A 19,027-nucleotide genomic window follows, 5' to 3' on the forward strand; every position below is an offset into this window, starting at 1 on the left:
CTGAGACCTCATATGGAGTATTGTGACCAGTTCTGGAATCCCCAACATCAGAAGGATGTGGAACTGCTAGAATGGGTCTACAGGAGGGCCATGAAGATGATCAGAGGGCTGGTGCACCTCCCATATGAGGACAGGCTGAGATAGTTGGGGTTGTTCAGCCTGGAGGAGGCTTCAGGGAGACCTTATGGTGACCTTCCAGTACCTGAAGGGAATACAGGAAAGCTGGGGAGGGACTTTTTATAAAAGCATGGAGGGGGAGTGGCTTTAAATTGAAAGGGGCATGATTTAGACTAGGCATTAGGAAGAATTTTTTCACCATGACAGTCGTGAGGCACTGGCACAGGTTGCCCAGGGAAGCTGTGGCTGCCTCATCCCTGGAGGTGTTCAAGGCCAGGTTGGATGGGGCTTTGAGCAGCCTGGTCTGGTGGGAGGTGTCCCTGCCCACGGCAGGGGGGGTGGAACTGAATGATCTTTAAGGTCCCTTCCAACCCAAACCATCCTATGATTCTATGAAACGAAATTCGATTGCTATGAAACAACTCCGCCCTAAGGCAATTGTAACTTGCACTTTACCGGTTATTTTGGGCTGTGGCTCGGTGAGACGCGGTGTCTTCGCTCCTGGGGAGCGAGGAGCTCTGCCAGGGCAGCAGTGCCTCCTGGTGGATCGGGGCTGGGTGGAGGAGGTGGCTCCCGGTGCCGCTCCAGCTCCTGCCTGCAGCCTGCTGCTTGGGAGATACTCCTGCCCCTCTGATAACCAGCGCCCACTGGGCAGGACTTCGAATTTCAGCAGATAATTAGAGAGCTCCTCAAGTTATGCTTGATTCTTAAAACATCACTGGCTTCACAGCTGACCAAGTAATTATGTTTGAAAAATTAGCAAAGACATTTATACATCCCAGGAGAAAAACGCAAGCAAGGAGGGGCCAGCATAACCCTTCCCCTGCTTTTAGCTCTAAAATTTCCTTATCATTGTTAGTTGAACACTAATTTATTAGAATCAGCACATAAAAAGATCAGCTTTTTGGGTTTTTATTTGATTTTCAATGAAATCAAATACCTGAGATTATTTAATCACAAAACTCCCCAAATTACTTATTTCCATACCTAAAATATTAAAAATCTTTCAGCAGCCCAGTCTCTTTTGTCTCTCCTGTAAAACTGTCACGGTCACTTTTGTATTTATTTTGATCATACCTAATTAACACGGGCCTTTGTTTTGAAAATAATACTTTAGTATTATACTAGGATTAATTACTAAATACTAGGATTGATCAGTGAAATTAGTCCTGAAGTTTTTGCTTTGAACCAAACATTTCTTAAAGTATGGGACAATATTTTAAATTTGTATGTGCATTTACAAAACCAGGCTATTTTAATTAACTAAGAATTATCCAAAGAAACATCAACCAGCTTTGAACATTTTAAATAGAAATAATTTGGGTTTTTTAAAATGTTTTCATTTTTCAACCAGCTATATTGGTACTTTACAAAAATAAACTGATGCTGATTAGAAGAACAAGAATTTCTAATTTTTTTGATGCTACGCAGGTATTATGCTCCAGTATTTCACAGGAAAATATAAGAAGGGTAAAATTAGAATTCAAAAAGAATTATTGCACCAGGATGGGTGCAATAATACCATAGAGAAAAGAAAAAAAAAAAAAGAAAGAAAGGCAATGCAGATCCCAATGCAGCTGTTTTGGGCTTTTCCCCTGCTCACCACGCAGACCAGAAAACATCCTCCAAGCAAAACCACAATTTCTGGGCCTCTTTCCCACATGCTCATAGTGCTTCCAAGCTCACCTCTTTTTTCAATTCAAACTGTTGTTTCTGATTAGCGCACAACATCTGGTAGAACAACACACCAAAAACAACCCAATGTAAAAGCCACAGTAGCACTGGGAGCCCTCATCTACAGAACTTTCCCATGAACACCTGTAACACACGTAACAAAGCATAAATATTTCAGTCAAGAGCACAGGATGGTAAATTGATTACTTGCATGGTATGGAGAATAGAAAGTTGCAAAACCACTTACGTTGTCCAGGGGTTTCTGATAGTACATGGTGACACTGGAGACGGCACCACAAAACTGCAAAGGAAAGAAAAATGAAAACAAAGCAACTCCTTTCATCTCTGAAACTGGCCAATGAGCATTAAGTAGTTATGATTGATGTATTTATGCATTCGTTTACAAGAAACAGTAACTTCAGCTTCTAGAATGTCAGATATAAACAAAAGCTGAGCATCCACAGAGTTCAGCTAAACATAAAGTGTTTTGAGTCTTTTGGGAAGAACTGACAAACCAAGGGTGACCAAGAGCATGAAATTCATGGGAGAGGCTGGTCGAGCTGAATTTAATCAAGGCAATGGACGAGGCCTGCCTTTATTTCAGCAATGAGGTTTTAGGAGTAGCCAGTGAACACAAACTGAAGTAACTAGTGGAAAGCCTCAGAAAGTCCATAGTACGGGCAGCCTGATCACCCATCCTTTCATTCCTTCTCAACACCTTTCACGATAGGTGAAACCTATATGGCACTTTCACAGCCCAAATTACCTTCCAGCTAGATATCGGCTTTCCTGAGCCTGCAAATTTGTCATTTTATTTATCTTATTAAATATTATGTTACTTTTATGTTATTTATTGAATGCAGTAGTTGCTTATGTTGTGTTATTAAAGTTTATTTTTCCCCAAGTTGGTGCTGTTGTCTAACTGTGGCATTTGCTGAGCTTTGGTAGCACATCACTGCAGAATAAAAACTCCATTTCTTACCGACGGGGACTTAGTTACACCCTGCAACTCCTCAAGCACCAGCACCTCTCACATAAAATCCCAGCAGCCCTGTTCACCTGAACCCGCACAATCATATCTGCAGATCTCCTATCCTGCCTGGACAAAGAAGGTCCTTCAGAACAGGGAAGGATAGTGTGAGCAGGTTAATGCTCCCACCTTGTAGCAACAGCCCTTTTGCTGGGTGAGATCTCAGGGGTCCCTGGCAAAACAGAGCCTGTAGCCTACGAAGGGAAAGGGCTGCCTCCACCCAGTTTGAAGTGCGCTGTTGCCCAGTAAAGGATCCCCCAGTACAGTTCACCCAGCCCAGTACAGATTCAGGTGTGAAGGACCTGCACCAGGACACAAAGACGCTTCCCACCTGTGTTCAGGTGGGATACAGGAGGTACCAAGTATCTCCAGGCAGGCTGCAAGAGGGGAAACCCTCCTAACAGAAGGAGCAAACCCACATGCACGCACCGTGGCCTCTAGGCAGCAGCACAGAAGGGGCCAGTTACATCCCATTGCTTGGGAAGGAAGCTGGACAACCTGGTGTCGCCAGGATCATGGAACTAAACCCATTGCCCAGGGCAACACGGCTATTCGCTCACAGACATCATAGTGTAAATCTGCCCACTGGACCGATGGGATTGTGGTGCAAGACACTGACACGGCTGCCAAAAAGGCACAAAACCAGCCACACCGCAAAGCTGTGTTGCACACACTGGAACAGCCAGATACCTGGCTGCTCCGTGGTTTGCAGGAAGGATCATAGAATCACTTGGTTGGAGAAGACCTTTGAGGTCATTGAGTCCAACCATACCTGTCCACCACTAAACTACGTCCCTGAGCACCTTGTCTACCTGTCTTTTAAACACCTCCAGGGATGGCGACTCCACCACCTCCCTGGGCAGCTTGTTCCAGTGCCCAACGACCCTTTTGGCGAAGACGTTTTTCCTAATGTCTAACCTGAACCTCTCTTGGCACAAGTCGAGGCTATTCCCTCTCATCCTATTGCCTGTCACTTGGGAGTGATACTGAATATGCCAGCAGGTAAAACTCTCTAAGACATGATTTTGAGTTTTAGAAAGCAAAGATCCTTTATCAGACCTGCGCAACACGAGGCAGCGATCTCCATCAATCACGTGCAGTGAGACAAGAGCTGTTACAGAATGGATTTCTCACGTAAGTGCATATGGATAAATTTTCCTAGAAATCTTATGCGTATTCTATTACTTTCCAAGATCTAATTTTGATATTATGAACTTCACAGCAGTTAAAACTGTTGCCGATTTGGAGCTGGCTGCCTGATGTTGCCTTGGAGCTGGGGAAAGGCTGCACAGAGGGGATTGCAGGAGAGACACCAGTTCAGCACAGATCAGACTGGACACAGGCCGTTATCATCTCCAAGGAATGGACAGTGTCTGGGGAAACACTGGAAAGCACTGTTTCAGTGTTTGGAGATACACTGTCAGAAAGCAAACCTGCTGCCAGAGGGACAGTCTGCCCGACTTTCAAAAAAACACAATTGCTTAGAATCATAGAATCATAGAATAGCCAGGTTGGAAGAGACCCACCGGATCATCGAGTCCAACCATTCCTATCAAACACTAAACCATGCCCCTTAGCACCTCGTCCACCCGTGCCTTAAACACCTCCAGGGAAGGTGAATCAACCACCTCCCTGGGCAGCCTGTTCCAGTGCCCAATGACCCTTTCTGTGAAGAATTTTTTCCTAATGTCCAGCCTAAACCTCCCCTGGCGGAGCCTGAGGCCATTCCGTCCTGTCCTGTCCCCTGTCACTTGGGAGAAGAGGCCAGCTCCCTCCTCTCTACAACCTCCTTTCAGGTAGTTGTAGAGAGCAATGAGGTCTCCCCTCAGCCTCCTCTTCTCCAGGATAAGCAACCCCAGCTCTCTCAGCCGCTCCTCCTAAGGCCTGTTCTCCAGCCTCTTCACCAGCTTCATTGCTCTTCTCTGGACTCGCTCCAGAGCCTCAACATCCTTCTTGTGGTGAGGGGCCCAGAACTGAACACAGTATTCGAGGAGCGGTCTCACCAGTGCCGAGTACAGAGGGAGAATAACCTCCCTGGACCTGCAATGGAAGTTAACTCTAGCTTAAATCAAAGATATTCCACTTTCTGTAATAGTAACGACTTCTTGTATCAGGAGAGGAGACCAGCACCGGCCCCGCCACAGCCTCCTCCCAGGTGGTTGTACAGAGCGATAAGGTCTCCCTCAGACTCCTCTGCTCCAGGCTAAAGGTCCGCAGGGCCCTCAGCCGCTCCTCACGAGACAAGCGCTGCCCGGAGGGGAAGGAAACAGGCCACGAGGCCGCACCCTGCGCCGGGGCAGGGGAGGGGAGGAGAGCGGCACCACCGCCCCCTCGCCCGCCCCTTCCGCCGGCAGCGGCACCGACCGACATGGCCCCCGCGGTGAGAGGGGGCGGCCGCGCGGGGTCGGAGCCGGGGGGATGGAGGAGCTGGGGGTTGCTGGAGCTGGAGCTTCTGGAGCTGGAGGAGCTTCTGGAGCTGGAGGAGCTTCTGGACTGGAGGAGCTTCTGGGGCGGGAGCTTCTGGGGCGGGAGCTTCTGGGGCGGGAGCTTCTGGGGCTGGAGCTTCTGGGGCTGGAGCTGCTGGGGCTGGAGCTGGGGCTGGAGCTGGGGCTGGGGCTGGAGCTGGGGCTGGGGCTGGGGCTGGAGATGGAGCTGGGGCTGGAGATGGAGCTGGGGCTGGAGATGGAGCTGGGGCTGGAGATGGAGCTGGGGCTGGAGATGGAGCTGGGGCTGGAGATGGAGCTGGGGCTGGAGATGGAGCTGGGGCTGGAGATGGAGCTGGGGCTGGAGATGGAGCTGGGGCTGGAGATGGAGCTGGGGCTGGAGGGGCTGGAGATGGAGGGGCTGGGGCTGGGGCTGGAGGACCTGGGGCTGCTGGGGCTGGAGGGGCTGGGGCTGGAGATGGAGGGGCTGGGGCTGGGGCTGGAGGACCTGGGGCTGCTGGGGCTGGAGGGGCTGGGGCTGGAGGGGCTGGGGCTGGAGATGGAGGGGCTGGGGCTGGGGATGGAGGACCTGGGGCTGCTGGAGCTGGAGGGGCTGGAGAATGGGGCTGAAGAATGGGGCTGGAACTGGGGGCTGGGGGAGCTGCGAGCTGCTGCTGGCGCTGGGGGCTGGGGCAGGGAGAAGACCCGCACCACTGTTGAGGCATGGGAGGCTCCTGCTGTGCATGTTTGCAGGATTAGGAGCACAAACACACTCTGCCTCCCTGCTGTCTGTTGTAATCGACTCTTGTGCACGTTTCTTGGGTCTGAAGGTTCCCCCTGTGCGCTCATCCCACTTGTTAGGGCAGTGGGAGAACAAACTGAAGACCCAGAGCTTGTGTGGTTTCCTGCAGGGTTTGGGCAGATGTGGGTTTGTGGAGGGGGCTGTGGGGTGCTGGCTCCTCTGCGCACCCTGCGTTCCCACGAGGCTGTGTGGAGCAGTGTTAACTGAGATGGGAGAAGAGCTGGCTGAGCACTGTGCACCCTCTGTTTTCTTCCTGGGAATCCCACTTCTCCCACTTCCCAAGTGGGAGAAGAAAGAATGGGGGGGGTGGTATTTGGGAAGGTGCTGCTTTGCCTCAAGTGTGACCCTCGAGGCTGCTCTCAGTGCCCGTGTGTTTTCAGCACAGCTGGACCCTGCTTGCTCTCAAAACCATCGCCCATGAAGTTTGCTACGTTGCTTTCAAAACATGACAATACTTTGGGCTGATTTCATGCTGCTTTACTTGCTGCAAGGTTGTTCTGTGCCGTGGGCTGGGTGATCTCGCTTGTCCCGATGCCGAAGGCTGGTCCAGGCCAGCAGCGGTTTTGGATAGGATATAGGGCAGGATAGGGCATGTCCTGTCATGGCAAAGAGCTCAGTGTCATCCCAAGTCCAGGGATGGGGCAGCCACAGCTTCCCTGGGAACCTGTGCCAGCTCCTCACCACTGTCATCTTGAAGAAATTCTTCCTTATGTCTAGTCTAAATCTGCCCCTCTCCAATTTATAGCCATTCCTTCTCATCCTTGTAACGAAGCTGATGAAGAGGCTGGAGAACAGAACAGACTTTATGAGGAACGGCTGAGAGAGCTGGGGTTGTTTAGCCTGGAGAAGAGGAGGCTGAGGGGAGACCTCATTGCTCTCTACAACTACCTGAAAGGAGGTTGTGGAGAGGAGGGAGCTGGCCTCTTCTCCCAGGTGATAGGGGACAGGACAAGAGGGAATGGCCTCAAGCTCCACCAGGGGAGGTTCAGGCTTGACATCAGGACAAAATTTTTCATGGAAAGGGTCATTGGGCACTGGAACAGGCTGCCCAGGGAGGTGGTTGAATCACCTTCCCTAGAGGTGTTTAAAAGGTGGGTGAATGAGGTGCTGAGGGGCATGGTTTAGTGATTGATAGGAGTGGTTGGACTTGATGATCCGGTGGGTCTTTTCCAACCTAGTGATTCTGTGATTCCTATCACTAAATGCCTTTGTAAAAAGTCCAGGAGCCTTAATGACTCTATGAGGTGACTACAGTTTCAAAAGACAACTTCTATAAAAATTTCTGAATCAGAGGTTATTATTTCAAGATTACAGATGTGTGATGTTAGATTTAGGAAGACCAGATTTATTCCATAAGGAGACTTTTTTCTTTTCTCCCTTCTTTAATTCTGGGCTTAACTAAGCTTGTGGAAATTCAGATTTTAGGAATGCACAGTCTCCTGTGTGAGAACAAGCAACTTCATGAGGGAAGGATGAGGGATGGATTGAAAACCAGTAAATGATTTACCGAATGATGGCTGCTCTTGCACTTTGTTCCTTGAATTTAGATTTTCTGGCAAAATCTCTGGTAAGCTTAGTGATTTATAACTGAATGCCCATACTGTGACTCCAGTTATTACGTCATATTCAATGCATTTTTATATTTACTCTGGTGATAAAAAGCAGGGCAAGGGGAATTCACAGTTCTAGGTTAAGGGTGTTTCTGTCCAATGTAGGATCTTGCTGGCTGTAGGATTGGGTAACTGTTTTCTGTTATAAAGCTTCAGGCCTTTCAGGGTTGGCAGTATTTATTTTAGCAAGTTTAAACCAAGATATATGTCTGCACTTAGAATCATAGAATCACCAGGTTGGAAAAGACCTCTTGGATCATCAAGTCCAACCATTGCTATCTGTCACTTCTGCTATCTCAGGTACAGCGAGGATGTTAACTGCTTTTGGCAAAGTCCGATACTGTTTATTGTACAACAAAAATACTAAAGAAAGTCATAAACTACCCATTGTTTTCTCCTGTGCATGCAGGTGACAAATCAGACCTGACAAGCTCAGTGAGTGGTTTTGGTGCTGTTATTTCTTCCAGGCAGAGAAATTTCAAAAAAGGCTGGATAACTGTGTGCTGGTCTTGGGATTTTGCAATAATCCCTATTCAGGGATTCCACAGGAACATCACAGCTGGTTTGAAAGCGCAAAGTGTTGTTTTCTTATATCAGTTTATAATGCGTGTTGTGAAATGCTTCATACTTCCAACTGTCATAGCAATGGCTTAGACCTTATTTACATGGAAGGAAATCGGTACAAGTCTTCTGGTGTAACTGAACTATTCCAAAATACATGGATGCTGTTCTGGAGCAGATTTCAAAGGAATCTGTTCCAAAGCAGTCTACTCTGTGACAGTGTTCCTTGTCAGGTTTTAGGTAGTCGAATTTGATTTCACAGCTGGTCTGTGTGTCCTGCAGGAAGCTATTGCGTATCACATTTGCTAAAAGACGTTGTGTCTGTCAGAAAGCAAAATTCAGGTTATTTGATACCCTGCCCATTTTATCCTAAAGGACAGACTCAGAGTCATGCTTTGTAAAACAGATGTCTAAAGGTACACCAGATGCTTACCCTTGCAGCATCGGGAGCTGCTCTGGGTTGTGTGGCTGTAATGCCTGCTGATTTCCTGAGTCAGTTGTGCATATGTACCTGTTGATAGGATTGGATTTACGATCTACAAATCCCGCTCTTTCGTCCAGACTCTGCACCATTTGGCTTGAAAAGCTTCCTAGAAGGTATAGGATGCAGAACAGGATTTGTCACGATGCCGAGAGCAGTGAATGAAGAGTCTGTAGAGGTGTTGGTGCTCAGTACCTCCCTGTCACTCACCATACAGCAAAATCTCTCTGGTCCCTATGCACCACTGGAGGGCTTTGCATGTCAGCTGCATGCATGCGCATCCCCTTGGCAAAATCTTAGAAGCCATTCTGATAGGCAGCAAGAAGATCACTCTTGATGTGGGTCCGGGACCCTTATTTGACCTCCAGCTTGCTTTCTGATTTTTTTTTAACTTCAAAGTGTATGTTTGAGAAACGCATCTCAAATGAATGCCAGTCTAAACCGTGGTTTTCATTATGCAATCTTCCCATTCCTAGTTCTCATTTCACTGCAGTATTTGAGTCTTTTCTAAGTGCTCCAGGGCCACTTATTTTTTTTGCTTAATAAGAGAATGACATCCAAATTTCAGACCTTACTTCGCTCATTATTATTTGGCTTCCTGGAAGCAAATGTAGGGCAATCAAGCCTTTGTGTTGAAATTACGAATTTTGGATCTGGGATTCTTTCCAAAAGCCAGTAGTGTTTCTCTCATTTTCTCACTTGACTGAACAAGAATTATTTTAAATAAACCATACAACAGATGTCATCTTTTTTTTATCGTTGTTGTCTTTTAGGTTATTAAATGCAAAGCTGCTGTTGCTTGGGAAGCAGGTAAACCTCTCTCTCTCGAGGAGGTGGAGGTTGCTCCACCAAAAGCTCATGAAGTTCGTATCAAGGTAATTAAATGAATCATTAGCTGCATGCATTGTATTTTGGGAGACTTAGTGTTAAAGCTGAAGAGTTTCTTTACCGGCAGAAGAAATGTTGAATGGATTAGTTCATTAGTATATCAGCTGGCTTTACAAAGAAGAAAATTATGGTATTTAGATCTTCTGTTTATTAAAAACACTTTTAATTTCTACTGGTCTCACTTCACAGTCTGGCCTAAAGAGGATGGCTGGGCTTGGGGATCGTTTCCAGTTCTTACAGACTAAGCTTCCACAAAACGTCTGAGCTAGGAGCATCTTTAATCTTCTTTGAAGAGCAGCAGCTGGTGACCTGTTGCAGCTGTATAACATGCTGTATTTTACCTCAGTCAGGCCATAAGTTACCAGCTGCTGAGCTGTGATTGGTCGCTTGGATTTCCCATAGCCAAGTTTCTGATTTGATCAGGACTTTTCAGTATCCCATATCTGCCAAAAAGTAAACAAGTATACACTAAGGTGGAATTGATCTCTGTGGGAAGGGTCTCTGCATGGTGCTTAAGACAAACTGGATTTATGCAGTGCTGAGAGTTCTGTGTGGTCCGTTGGGTCATTTTACCTTCTAGAGACCATCTTATTTCAAATCTGAGATGCCAACCTACTCTGAGACAACTTGGAGTACTGATTTCTAGCTTTAGGAAGCCAGGTGTCATCTTCTACCTGTTTAAAAATCAGAATTTAGTTGATGAAAATGAGAAAATACACACTATCATGACTTTACTCTTTCAAAGTATGAAAAAGTGCCTTGGCTTGCTACTCCTGTGCCTTACCAGGAATGAAAGTATGTTGTCTGTATCCCAAATGCTGCCAGGATTGGCAGATTGTCCCAGCAATTGTTCTGAATTTCTGACTGAAGGGAAATATTTAGATCTGTGCTACTATTCTGTTCTTCAAGGTGCCTCAGATTATCTTTTTCTTCACAGATAGTTGCCACTGCCGTCTGTCACACTGATGCCTATACTCTGAGTGGTGCTGATCCTGAAGGATGTTTCCCTGTGATCTTGGGTCACGAAGGCGCAGGAGTTGTAGAGAGTGTTGGGGAAGGAGTAACAAAAGTAAAGCCAGGTAAGAAAATATTTTAGAGGTTTTCTGTTTGTCTTAAAAGTGTTACTTTACTATGAGGTCAAGTTGGACCACTGGAATGTTTATTGCAGGACTCAAATAATGACTTATTCTGGGTGTATGCCTGTGTAGATCTCTTGTCTGTGAGGTACAACACTACTCTGTTCAGTGTGCTCTTGGTTTAATGCTCGAAAGAGCCTGGCATACCAATTTTGCTTGAAATTTCACCAGTATAGTTAAAGAGGATTTGGGGTTTTTTTAATTATAGTTGTTACCTGTTGTTTAATTAAAGGGCTTGAAAGTGTTTAATCACATTGTTCACTATTGTTTTGGGGTTGTATTGTTTTACAGTAACATTCCTATTTGTTCTGGAACTTCTGATCTGTCTGCTCAGATGTGGGAAGTGTTTTGTCTAGCACGGTCTATAAACAGTGTTACCATAAGCAGTTTTTAATACACAAAGAAAGTTGTAGGTGAACACAAACTCAAATAAAACGCATGAAAGTTAAGTAGCTTCAGGTTTTTTTCTAATGCCTTGCTTAATGTGATAACTAGACACAGAACACTTTCTTTTCTCTTAGGGGACACTGTTATCCCTCTATACATCCCCCAGTGTGGAGAATGCAAGTTCTGTAAGAATCCCAAAACAAACCTGTGCCAGAAGATAAGGTCTGTATACTTTTAATCTTGATACATATAATAGTATTTGTTTAATGTATACCTATTCTAGTTATCAAAAGTAATGGGCAGGACTTATCGTTGAAGAATAAAACTCTTGATGCATAATTTAATGACTTTGAAAGTATGTGTTTTAGGGAGTCAGTTCTGTACTACTTTACATTCTCCCTTAAAGTATCTTTTCTATTTTGCCCTTAAATAAAACTGTTTCTCTTTTTTTTTTTTCTGACATATGTGAAGGTGTAAATTGCTTGCTTGTGTCCACAACTTTGAAAACATAAATGTTCTGACTCCCTGTTTAATCCATACTTAAGAGAAACCCTTCAGGGAATTTAGCTCTTGGACTCAAACACCAAAGCTGTCAGGTGGCACAGAATTATACAGAAAGCTCTTTTTTCCTTAAAACCTGCTTCCCAGCTAAATTTCCATCTCCTAATCTGGAAGAAAAGTCTACCAAAACTAAACAAACTCTGGTGACGTGGGAAGTGTAGTGAAGGAGGTGAAGGTGGGAGTGTGAATTGTAGCACAGGCAGTTAGCATTGGTAGCCAACAGTATGTTGATAAAACTCCATTACTTTCAGTGCTTCCATGAAGGAATTAACAGCATGAAGCTTTGGGAGTTTAGCATCTAATTTATGTGAACACCTGAGTTTACTGGAATGATTAAAAAATAATGGTGCAAGTATACAACTGCATCTCCTGCTACTTAACAGATATTGTCTGATGGGAGTATTTACTGCTTAAGACTCTGACTGTTCTTTCCTGTCGTTGCCTTAAGGATTACTCAAGGGAAAGGACTCATGCCTGATGGTACCAGCAGATTCACCTGCAAAGGAAAGCAGGTTTACCACTTCATGGGGACTAGCACCTTCTCCGAGTATACTGTGGTGGCTGATATCTCAGTAGCCAAGATAGATCCCGCAGCACCTCTCGATAAAGTGTGCCTGCTGGGTTGTGGCATATCTACTGGCTATGGGGCTGCTGTTAACACTGCTAAGGTAAAGTCTGTGGTTACATCTGGCTTTTCTCTGTACCTATATCTGAGCGAAAGGACACAGATAGTTTAGGGACTAGATTAGGACTGCAGACATGATGTACCAAATCCCTGTTTCTTCTTCCTCTTCAAGTGATTGAGTTAGCTAAGAATGTCTGGCTTCTCCATAAGGGCCAGATCAGGTTAGAATAACCAGTACCCTGTAGAGGTAATCCAGGTAGAATATCCTGCATCCCTTTTGATACCAGCTGAATATAAATTACTTTTCCATCTTAATCTTGCTGCAAGTCTTTCTGGTAGTTCGAAGCTCAGGGTGAGACAGAGCTGGTGGTGAGTGTCCATGTGTCTAGGGCAGGTTATGAGAGTCGAGTCTTTGGGCAAAAAGAAAAAGCTTAGAACCTAAAGAGCTTTTGGATGAAATTTCTGTATGGTTTCCCTTCTCTAAGTAATAGTCTTGTAGCCATGTATATTTGCTTCCATGTTTCCTTCATTACAGATTTCTTAACCCGTGCTTCCCACTGATACGGAAGGAGGAAATGTCTGTGTTGCTTATGGCTCATTTCTTATTCCTAGGTGGAACCTGGCTCCACATGTGCAGTCTTTGGTTTAGGAGGAGTTGGGCTGGCAGTTATTATGGGCTGTAAAATAGCAGGAGCATCCCGGATCATCGGCATTGACATTAACAAGGAAAAGTATGGTAAAGCAAAAGAGTTTGGAGCTACTGAGTGCATTAGCCCTCAAGACTTCAAGAAGCCCCTACAAGAGGTGCTGGTTGAGATGACCGATGGTGGTGTAGACTACTCGTTTGAGTGCATCGGCAACGTTGGAGTCATGGTGAGTGTTTGCATAAGGGTAGTACACAGAGGGAAGGGGTAGATAGTTGCCGCTTAGTTGTTTAGCTAAAAAGCAGAACGAACTACTTTCTTTCTACAGAAAACATGTCATACTGATATATTTACTTTTTCAAATAGTAATGATACTCACTACGACTAAAAAAGTCCAGTTTGCATCCAATCCTAATTATGTGATGAAAGCAGATGCTACTTCTTAGTTTGAAAATGGCACTTAGAATTTACAGACTTTTTTCTCTTAATGGGAGTTCCTTGAAATCCTGAATTTTCATATAGTGACAGTTGAAAAATTAACAAAATTCACATAAAATACCTTGTACAATGAACAGTAAAATCTCAAGGAGCACTCAGTATCTCCCTAATTCCCAAGTAATCAATTTAACCTTTGGAAATGCAGAGGTATTACTGAACATAAGGCTGGGTTTTCAGGAATTACAAGAGCATTCCCAACTGTCAGGAACATGGTCTACTTTGTCTCTGATCACAGTTTATCCCAACTGCCAATGTGATTTCAGAGTGACTTCTCTAGATGCCACATGGGATGTAAAAAGAGCAAAGTAAATATTTAATAGTTTAAGGGGTCTAAACCAATGTTTAATGTAACCAAAACTTAATGTAATTTTCAGTGTATTTATAGCTACTTAAATACTAATGTGATAATTCATGGACTGGGGGATGGACTGGGGGAAAGGAAGTGCAACCTGTGCCAGTCTGGCCAGCACAAATATTAGCAATAAATGCTCTGCTTTGTCCTGTGCGTCTGCGAAGAGGGCTGCCTTGGAAGCCTGCCACAAGGGCTGGGGAGTCAGTGTGATAGTCGGAGTCGCTGCTGCTGGTCAGGAGATCTCCACACGGCCATTCCAGCTAGTAACTGGGCGGACATGGAAAGGGACCGCATTTGGAGGTAATTCTGTCTTGATATGGGTTTAAACACAATTTACCATGAGTTAAAGCTGTGAAGAACACACCACCTTGCTTTGGCTTGTGCAAGAAATGTGCTACTGACAGGCTATTCATAAATACTGCATTGACTTTAAACTTAAAGCCTGATATTCCTACAGGCAGACTACAAGTAAACATGTTGGTATGATATCTTAATGTATTTTGAAGAGAGAATGGAGGGAGCTGGCCTCTTCTCTCAAGTGACAGGGGACAGGACAAGAGGGAATGGCCTCAGGCTCCGCCAGGGAAGGTTCAGGCTTGACATCAGGAAAAAATTTTTCACGGAAAGGGTCATCGGGCACTGGAACAGGCTGCCCAGGGAGGGGGTTGAGTCACCTTCCCTGGAGGCATTTAAAAAAGGGGTGGATGAGGTGCTGAGGGGCATGGGTTAGTGATTGATAGGAATGGTTGGACTTGATGATCCGGTGGGTCTTTTCCAACCTAGTGATTCTGTGATTCTGTATGTGCTATTGTACTAAAGGAGTGGTATAGGGGGATTGTTTTATCACCAAGTGGAGGTTTGGTTCAGTTTGGTCCAGTGAAAGGACCTCGTCTTTGGAGAGCTGGGAACTTTCATAAAGATGTCTGTGTTGCTTAATCACTAAGCAAATTGTGGGGCTGACATGGGAATGTGCTATGAAATAAAAAGCAACAAGTGCTTGATACACATTTCCTGCTGCCAGACCAAAGCCAAGCCAAGAGTGTTGTTATTACACTGCCCTTTTTCCAAGTAATAAAGAACTTAATTGGGTTATAAAGATACACAGAGGTATAGAGATGCCTCATGCGTGGGAGGGGCAGCCTTATGTCAAATGCTGAATACCTAGTGAAAGGTTAGTGTGCTTATGACTTTGGATAACATGTGCTCTTGCCAGACCTAGCTGTCCCTTTTCCATTCCGTACTCTTGCTTGCTTACAGCAGGAGGGACAAACACATCACTGATATTGGCTCCTTTTTGTGTTTATCACACAAGTAGCCATGTAAGGGTTGTAATTTTTCTTTCTTTCCATTTTCCAGGGTGGATAGAAAGGGGAGAAAACAAATGCATGCTTTCTGTCTTTCAGGCTGGAAAAGTGTAGACAGCGTACCGAAACTGGTGACTGACTACATGTCCAAAAAGATCAAGGTTGATGAATTTGTGACTCACACCCTGCCTTTTGACAAAATAAACGAGGCTTTTGAGTTGATGCACACAGGAAAGAGGTAATGTTCATAATATTGAAAGGTGTAGAGGACATCTCATGAGAGACTGTCAAAATACCAAGTTCCCTGCCCACTGTCATGTTTTAAATGGGGGATAAAGGCTGACTTATACCATACTCATTCATTCCAAAATAAACAAACACATTTTCTCAGAGCTTCTAGGCCTTTGTTGAAACACAGGCAAGAGCAAAAAGCAAGCAATGATGTATGAGGGAAATACACAAGTATGTAAAGTTGATAAAGGGGACGAGTCAGCCATAGGCTTCCAACATTGGCCCTGGCACAGGTTGCCCAGGGAAGCTGTGGCTGCCCCATCCCTGGAGGTGTTCAAGGCCAGGTTGGATGGACCTTGGGCAGCCTGAGCTACTGGGAGGTGTCTCTGCCCATAGCAGGGGATTGGAATTAGATGATCTTTAAGGTCCCTTCCAACACAAGCTATTCTGTAATTCTATGATTACTAAAACATTCTTCCTCAGAAGAAGAAATGCATAGACTGAAGGGGAGTTCACATTGATACATTTTTACAAGTCATTAAGCTATCAGTCTACTTTAATTACATAGTTTGAAAATATACTTAAATCTAGGATAGATTACCAGCATAAGCAGATCACTTGGAATGATCTGTTAATATGCTACATTTTTTTTTTCTCTAGTTTGAACTGGAGTAGAACATTCATAGACTGTGTTTGTACTTCTTAACGTACAGCAGTTTCTGTCTTTATTAAGATAAATGGCAATTTAGACTGTTCATACTAGTTTGCTGGTAGACTTGAGCTGTAGCTGTGTCAAACTTTGTAGTGAGGCCCCATTCCACTGAATATTGAAGTGACCACTTGCCAGTCAAATCCTGCTGGATGTGTGATGAGCCTTGCTGCCCTTATAGCAATATACTTTGAAAGCAGCGTTCAACATGTAAAAGCAGTGCAAAGTAGGGTATTCTTACAGCAGATATATTGGTTGATCCTTGTAAAGCTCTGTACAGATAAGGGCATGAATGTGCTTGAGGGAAAATGGGGACCTGCATGGGAATACTGTGGCAGAACTTGTGTCTGCAGGTTAAAATCTAGCGCAGAAAAGGGGAAAGGATTAGACAGGCTTAGCATCAGACACTTTAAAGCTTGTCCTGCTGTGTCTTTTCAAGAGCAGGCCTCTTTTAAATTAGAGTTTTAATGAGATGCCCTGTAATTTATTGGAAATTCAGAGACTCTTAATGAGATAACTACTAGTGCCTTTACGAGTAGAAACTGGCTGATTTAGCAGACGAGGTCACATACGCACTTTGAATGTAAGAAAGAATCAGCAGGTGGGCAAGAGGGAAAATTGGAAATATGTTCTAGCAAAAAAAGAAAATATTTTCTTGCATATATATACTAATGCAGGCAACTCTGTTTATCCATGTTTAGGTTCATGTGTAGACAGATAAACAGCAGCATTATCTTAAGAAACCAGCATAGTCTCTGCATTTGATCTCAATCCATATTGATGTATAACTTTCTCAAAAGTAATAACTTTACCTGCTTTATCACATCTGTATTCCTGTTTTGGATAAGTCAGTTACCAGTAACTGCACTTGTACTTTTTACACTTGGAAACACTGCATCTGCACAAATTTCATCCAGCAGTTACCCCCCTTTCCAGTTACAAAGTTCTGTATCGTTTCAATGCTTTATTCCTACATGAGCACATCCTATGTAATCAATAATGAAAGTTAGTTACAATTCTCCACATGGCCAAAAGAGGGAATGCCTGTAAATATTAACGTTCCTGATCACTATTCTTGGCCAGGTACCAAAAACTGACACCGATGCAGCTTGAAAAAGCTTCCATTTTAAGCATCTCTAATTGGTGGGGAGACCAAAAAAACCCCAAAGATAGCAAGTATTACTAACACTTTTTTAACCAGGATTTTTAATATTACAGGCATAAGCATAACTTCGTTCTTACATGAGAGTGAAGTTAAGTTAAAGTCTGTCTCGGCCATGAAAGGGAGGGGAAAGATGGGGAGAAAATGGACTTATTGGTAACTATTTTTTCCTTTTCCATTTTAAGCATCCGAACTGTCCTAAAGCTTTAGAGACAAGCGTGGACCTTCCAGTTGGCCAGCAATATGGTAACTGTCCTTTTATAATGGGATCTCTCTGATAGAGTAGAGTGAAGCAAATGAAAACTCACTGGGACTAGGAAGACAATGTATTTTAGGGTGAGCATTCTGAATATTAAGTAATACAAAATAATCAGTAATCACTGAATAACATTATGTAATTAGCACTACTTGTGGAACTTCTACTTCTGTACTTGTTCTTCAAATTCCATAGTGCCTAACCGAATTAATCTACTTAATAAAAGCTTATTTCTAAACACTGTTGGAATTATTGAGCACTAAGACTGTGACTGATTGCTGTGTCTTAGTGTTTTCCTCTACTGATTTTACAGTATGTGTGTATATGACAGAGGAAGAGCATCCTTCAGAGTCAGCAGCAAATGATGTGAGGTTCATTATTCTATGCAGCTTGCTAAGCAAAGCTGAGTTGAGAAGCAGCATCAATGTGCTGTTCACCACACTGAGGGGCAAGAAGCCCAATAGCTGTCAATCTTCTGAGGCTATTCGAGGACTATAAAGGATATAACCATCCAGCTCTACCTTGAAGCCAACTGCAGAGCAGTGTGTGCTTGGACAGGTGACCTAAGTGTCCAAGTGTTCACTTGGGAAGTCCATATTTGCCCTTGTTTTTTTGTTTGGCTCATTACAGTACCTGTAGGTAAGTGTGTTATAATAAGCATAGATTACTCTGGTCACGTGCCCTAGAGATGTCTTCCAAGACTTCAGTAGCACAGTTTTACCATTGCCTTAAACTTACTGGCAGCTGAAGCAGCCTTTGTAGCCAGCGCTGCAAAAACTAACAGTGTGGGAATGTTACTTCTATTTAGTCAGAAATGGGATCATGCCATTGAAGCAGAGAACTTTACTATTAGAGCAATAGTCTGCTCTTGAGAGGTGCAGGGGAACAAAAGTAGAGAGCATTGTGCAATGGCTTCAGGGGTTTGTGCGAGTTTTGTTTGTTTCAGGGGGTTAAGTCTTAATTTCGGAGTTGTCGGTTTCTATCTTAACTATAGTTGGAGTGATCTCACTGGATGAAATTTCTTTGAATTGAAACCTGGAAGCATTGTGATTGTGTCCTTGGTTCACTGAAAAGCACTGAATTTTTATGTATATAACTTTTCTTTAACAGAGGCCTTTCTGCCTCTGCTTTGCAGTTTGTTTTCTGCTGTTCCTCTGTGTTTTTCTGGACGTAAGTGAGAGAAATTCCGTGTTTTAAAGAAGCCTGGTCAAAATAATTGTTACAAAGAACTCTGAAAAGTAATCTTATTACAAGAAATTCCCTCTCACCACTAACAACCACTTTACCTCAAGAAAGTGCTATGGAAGTGGGACAATTCCATGTTTTCCATTTGTCATTGGACAGATATCCCTAGAGCATTCTAGAAATGCAGCTCTCAAGTATTTTTAATTTCATTGCAGACAGAGTAAACAAACTTAACCCCTGTGAGTGTCATAAAATTTCCATTTTGAGAATCCAGAAGAAATAAAGCATTAATTTGTACCAGAACATAAGCCCTTCAACACAGCAGTGAAGTGATTCTTGGTACTTTGTAGCTCCACAACTGCTGATTGAACATGAAAGAATTCAGTAGAAA

The 19,027-nt window shown here is 44.1% G+C and overlaps 1 protein-coding gene across 1 annotated transcript; it reads left to right on the forward strand.

The window, feature by feature from the left end:
• Positions 1 to 5,141: 5,141 nt before the first annotated feature.
• On the forward strand, positions 5,142 to 17,689 carry LOC138719961 (alcohol dehydrogenase class-3). The gene is made up of 9 exons (XM_069855581.1): positions 5,142 to 5,201; positions 9,472 to 9,573; positions 10,524 to 10,665; positions 11,244 to 11,331; positions 12,119 to 12,338; positions 12,908 to 13,168; positions 13,954 to 14,089; positions 15,193 to 15,331; positions 17,381 to 17,689. The coding sequence occupies exons 1-9, from the start codon at positions 5,190 to 5,192 to the stop codon at positions 17,403 to 17,405; spliced, it is 1,125 nt and encodes a 374-aa protein (XP_069711682.1). The 5' UTR covers positions 5,142 to 5,189; the 3' UTR covers positions 17,406 to 17,689.
• Positions 17,690 to 19,027: the final 1,338 nt, after the last annotated feature.

Source organism: Phaenicophaeus curvirostris, chromosome 4 (assembly GCF_032191515.1).
Source record: "Phaenicophaeus curvirostris isolate KB17595 chromosome 4, BPBGC_Pcur_1.0, whole genome shotgun sequence".
NCBI lineage: Eukaryota > Metazoa > Chordata > Aves > Cuculiformes > Cuculidae > Phaenicophaeus > Phaenicophaeus curvirostris.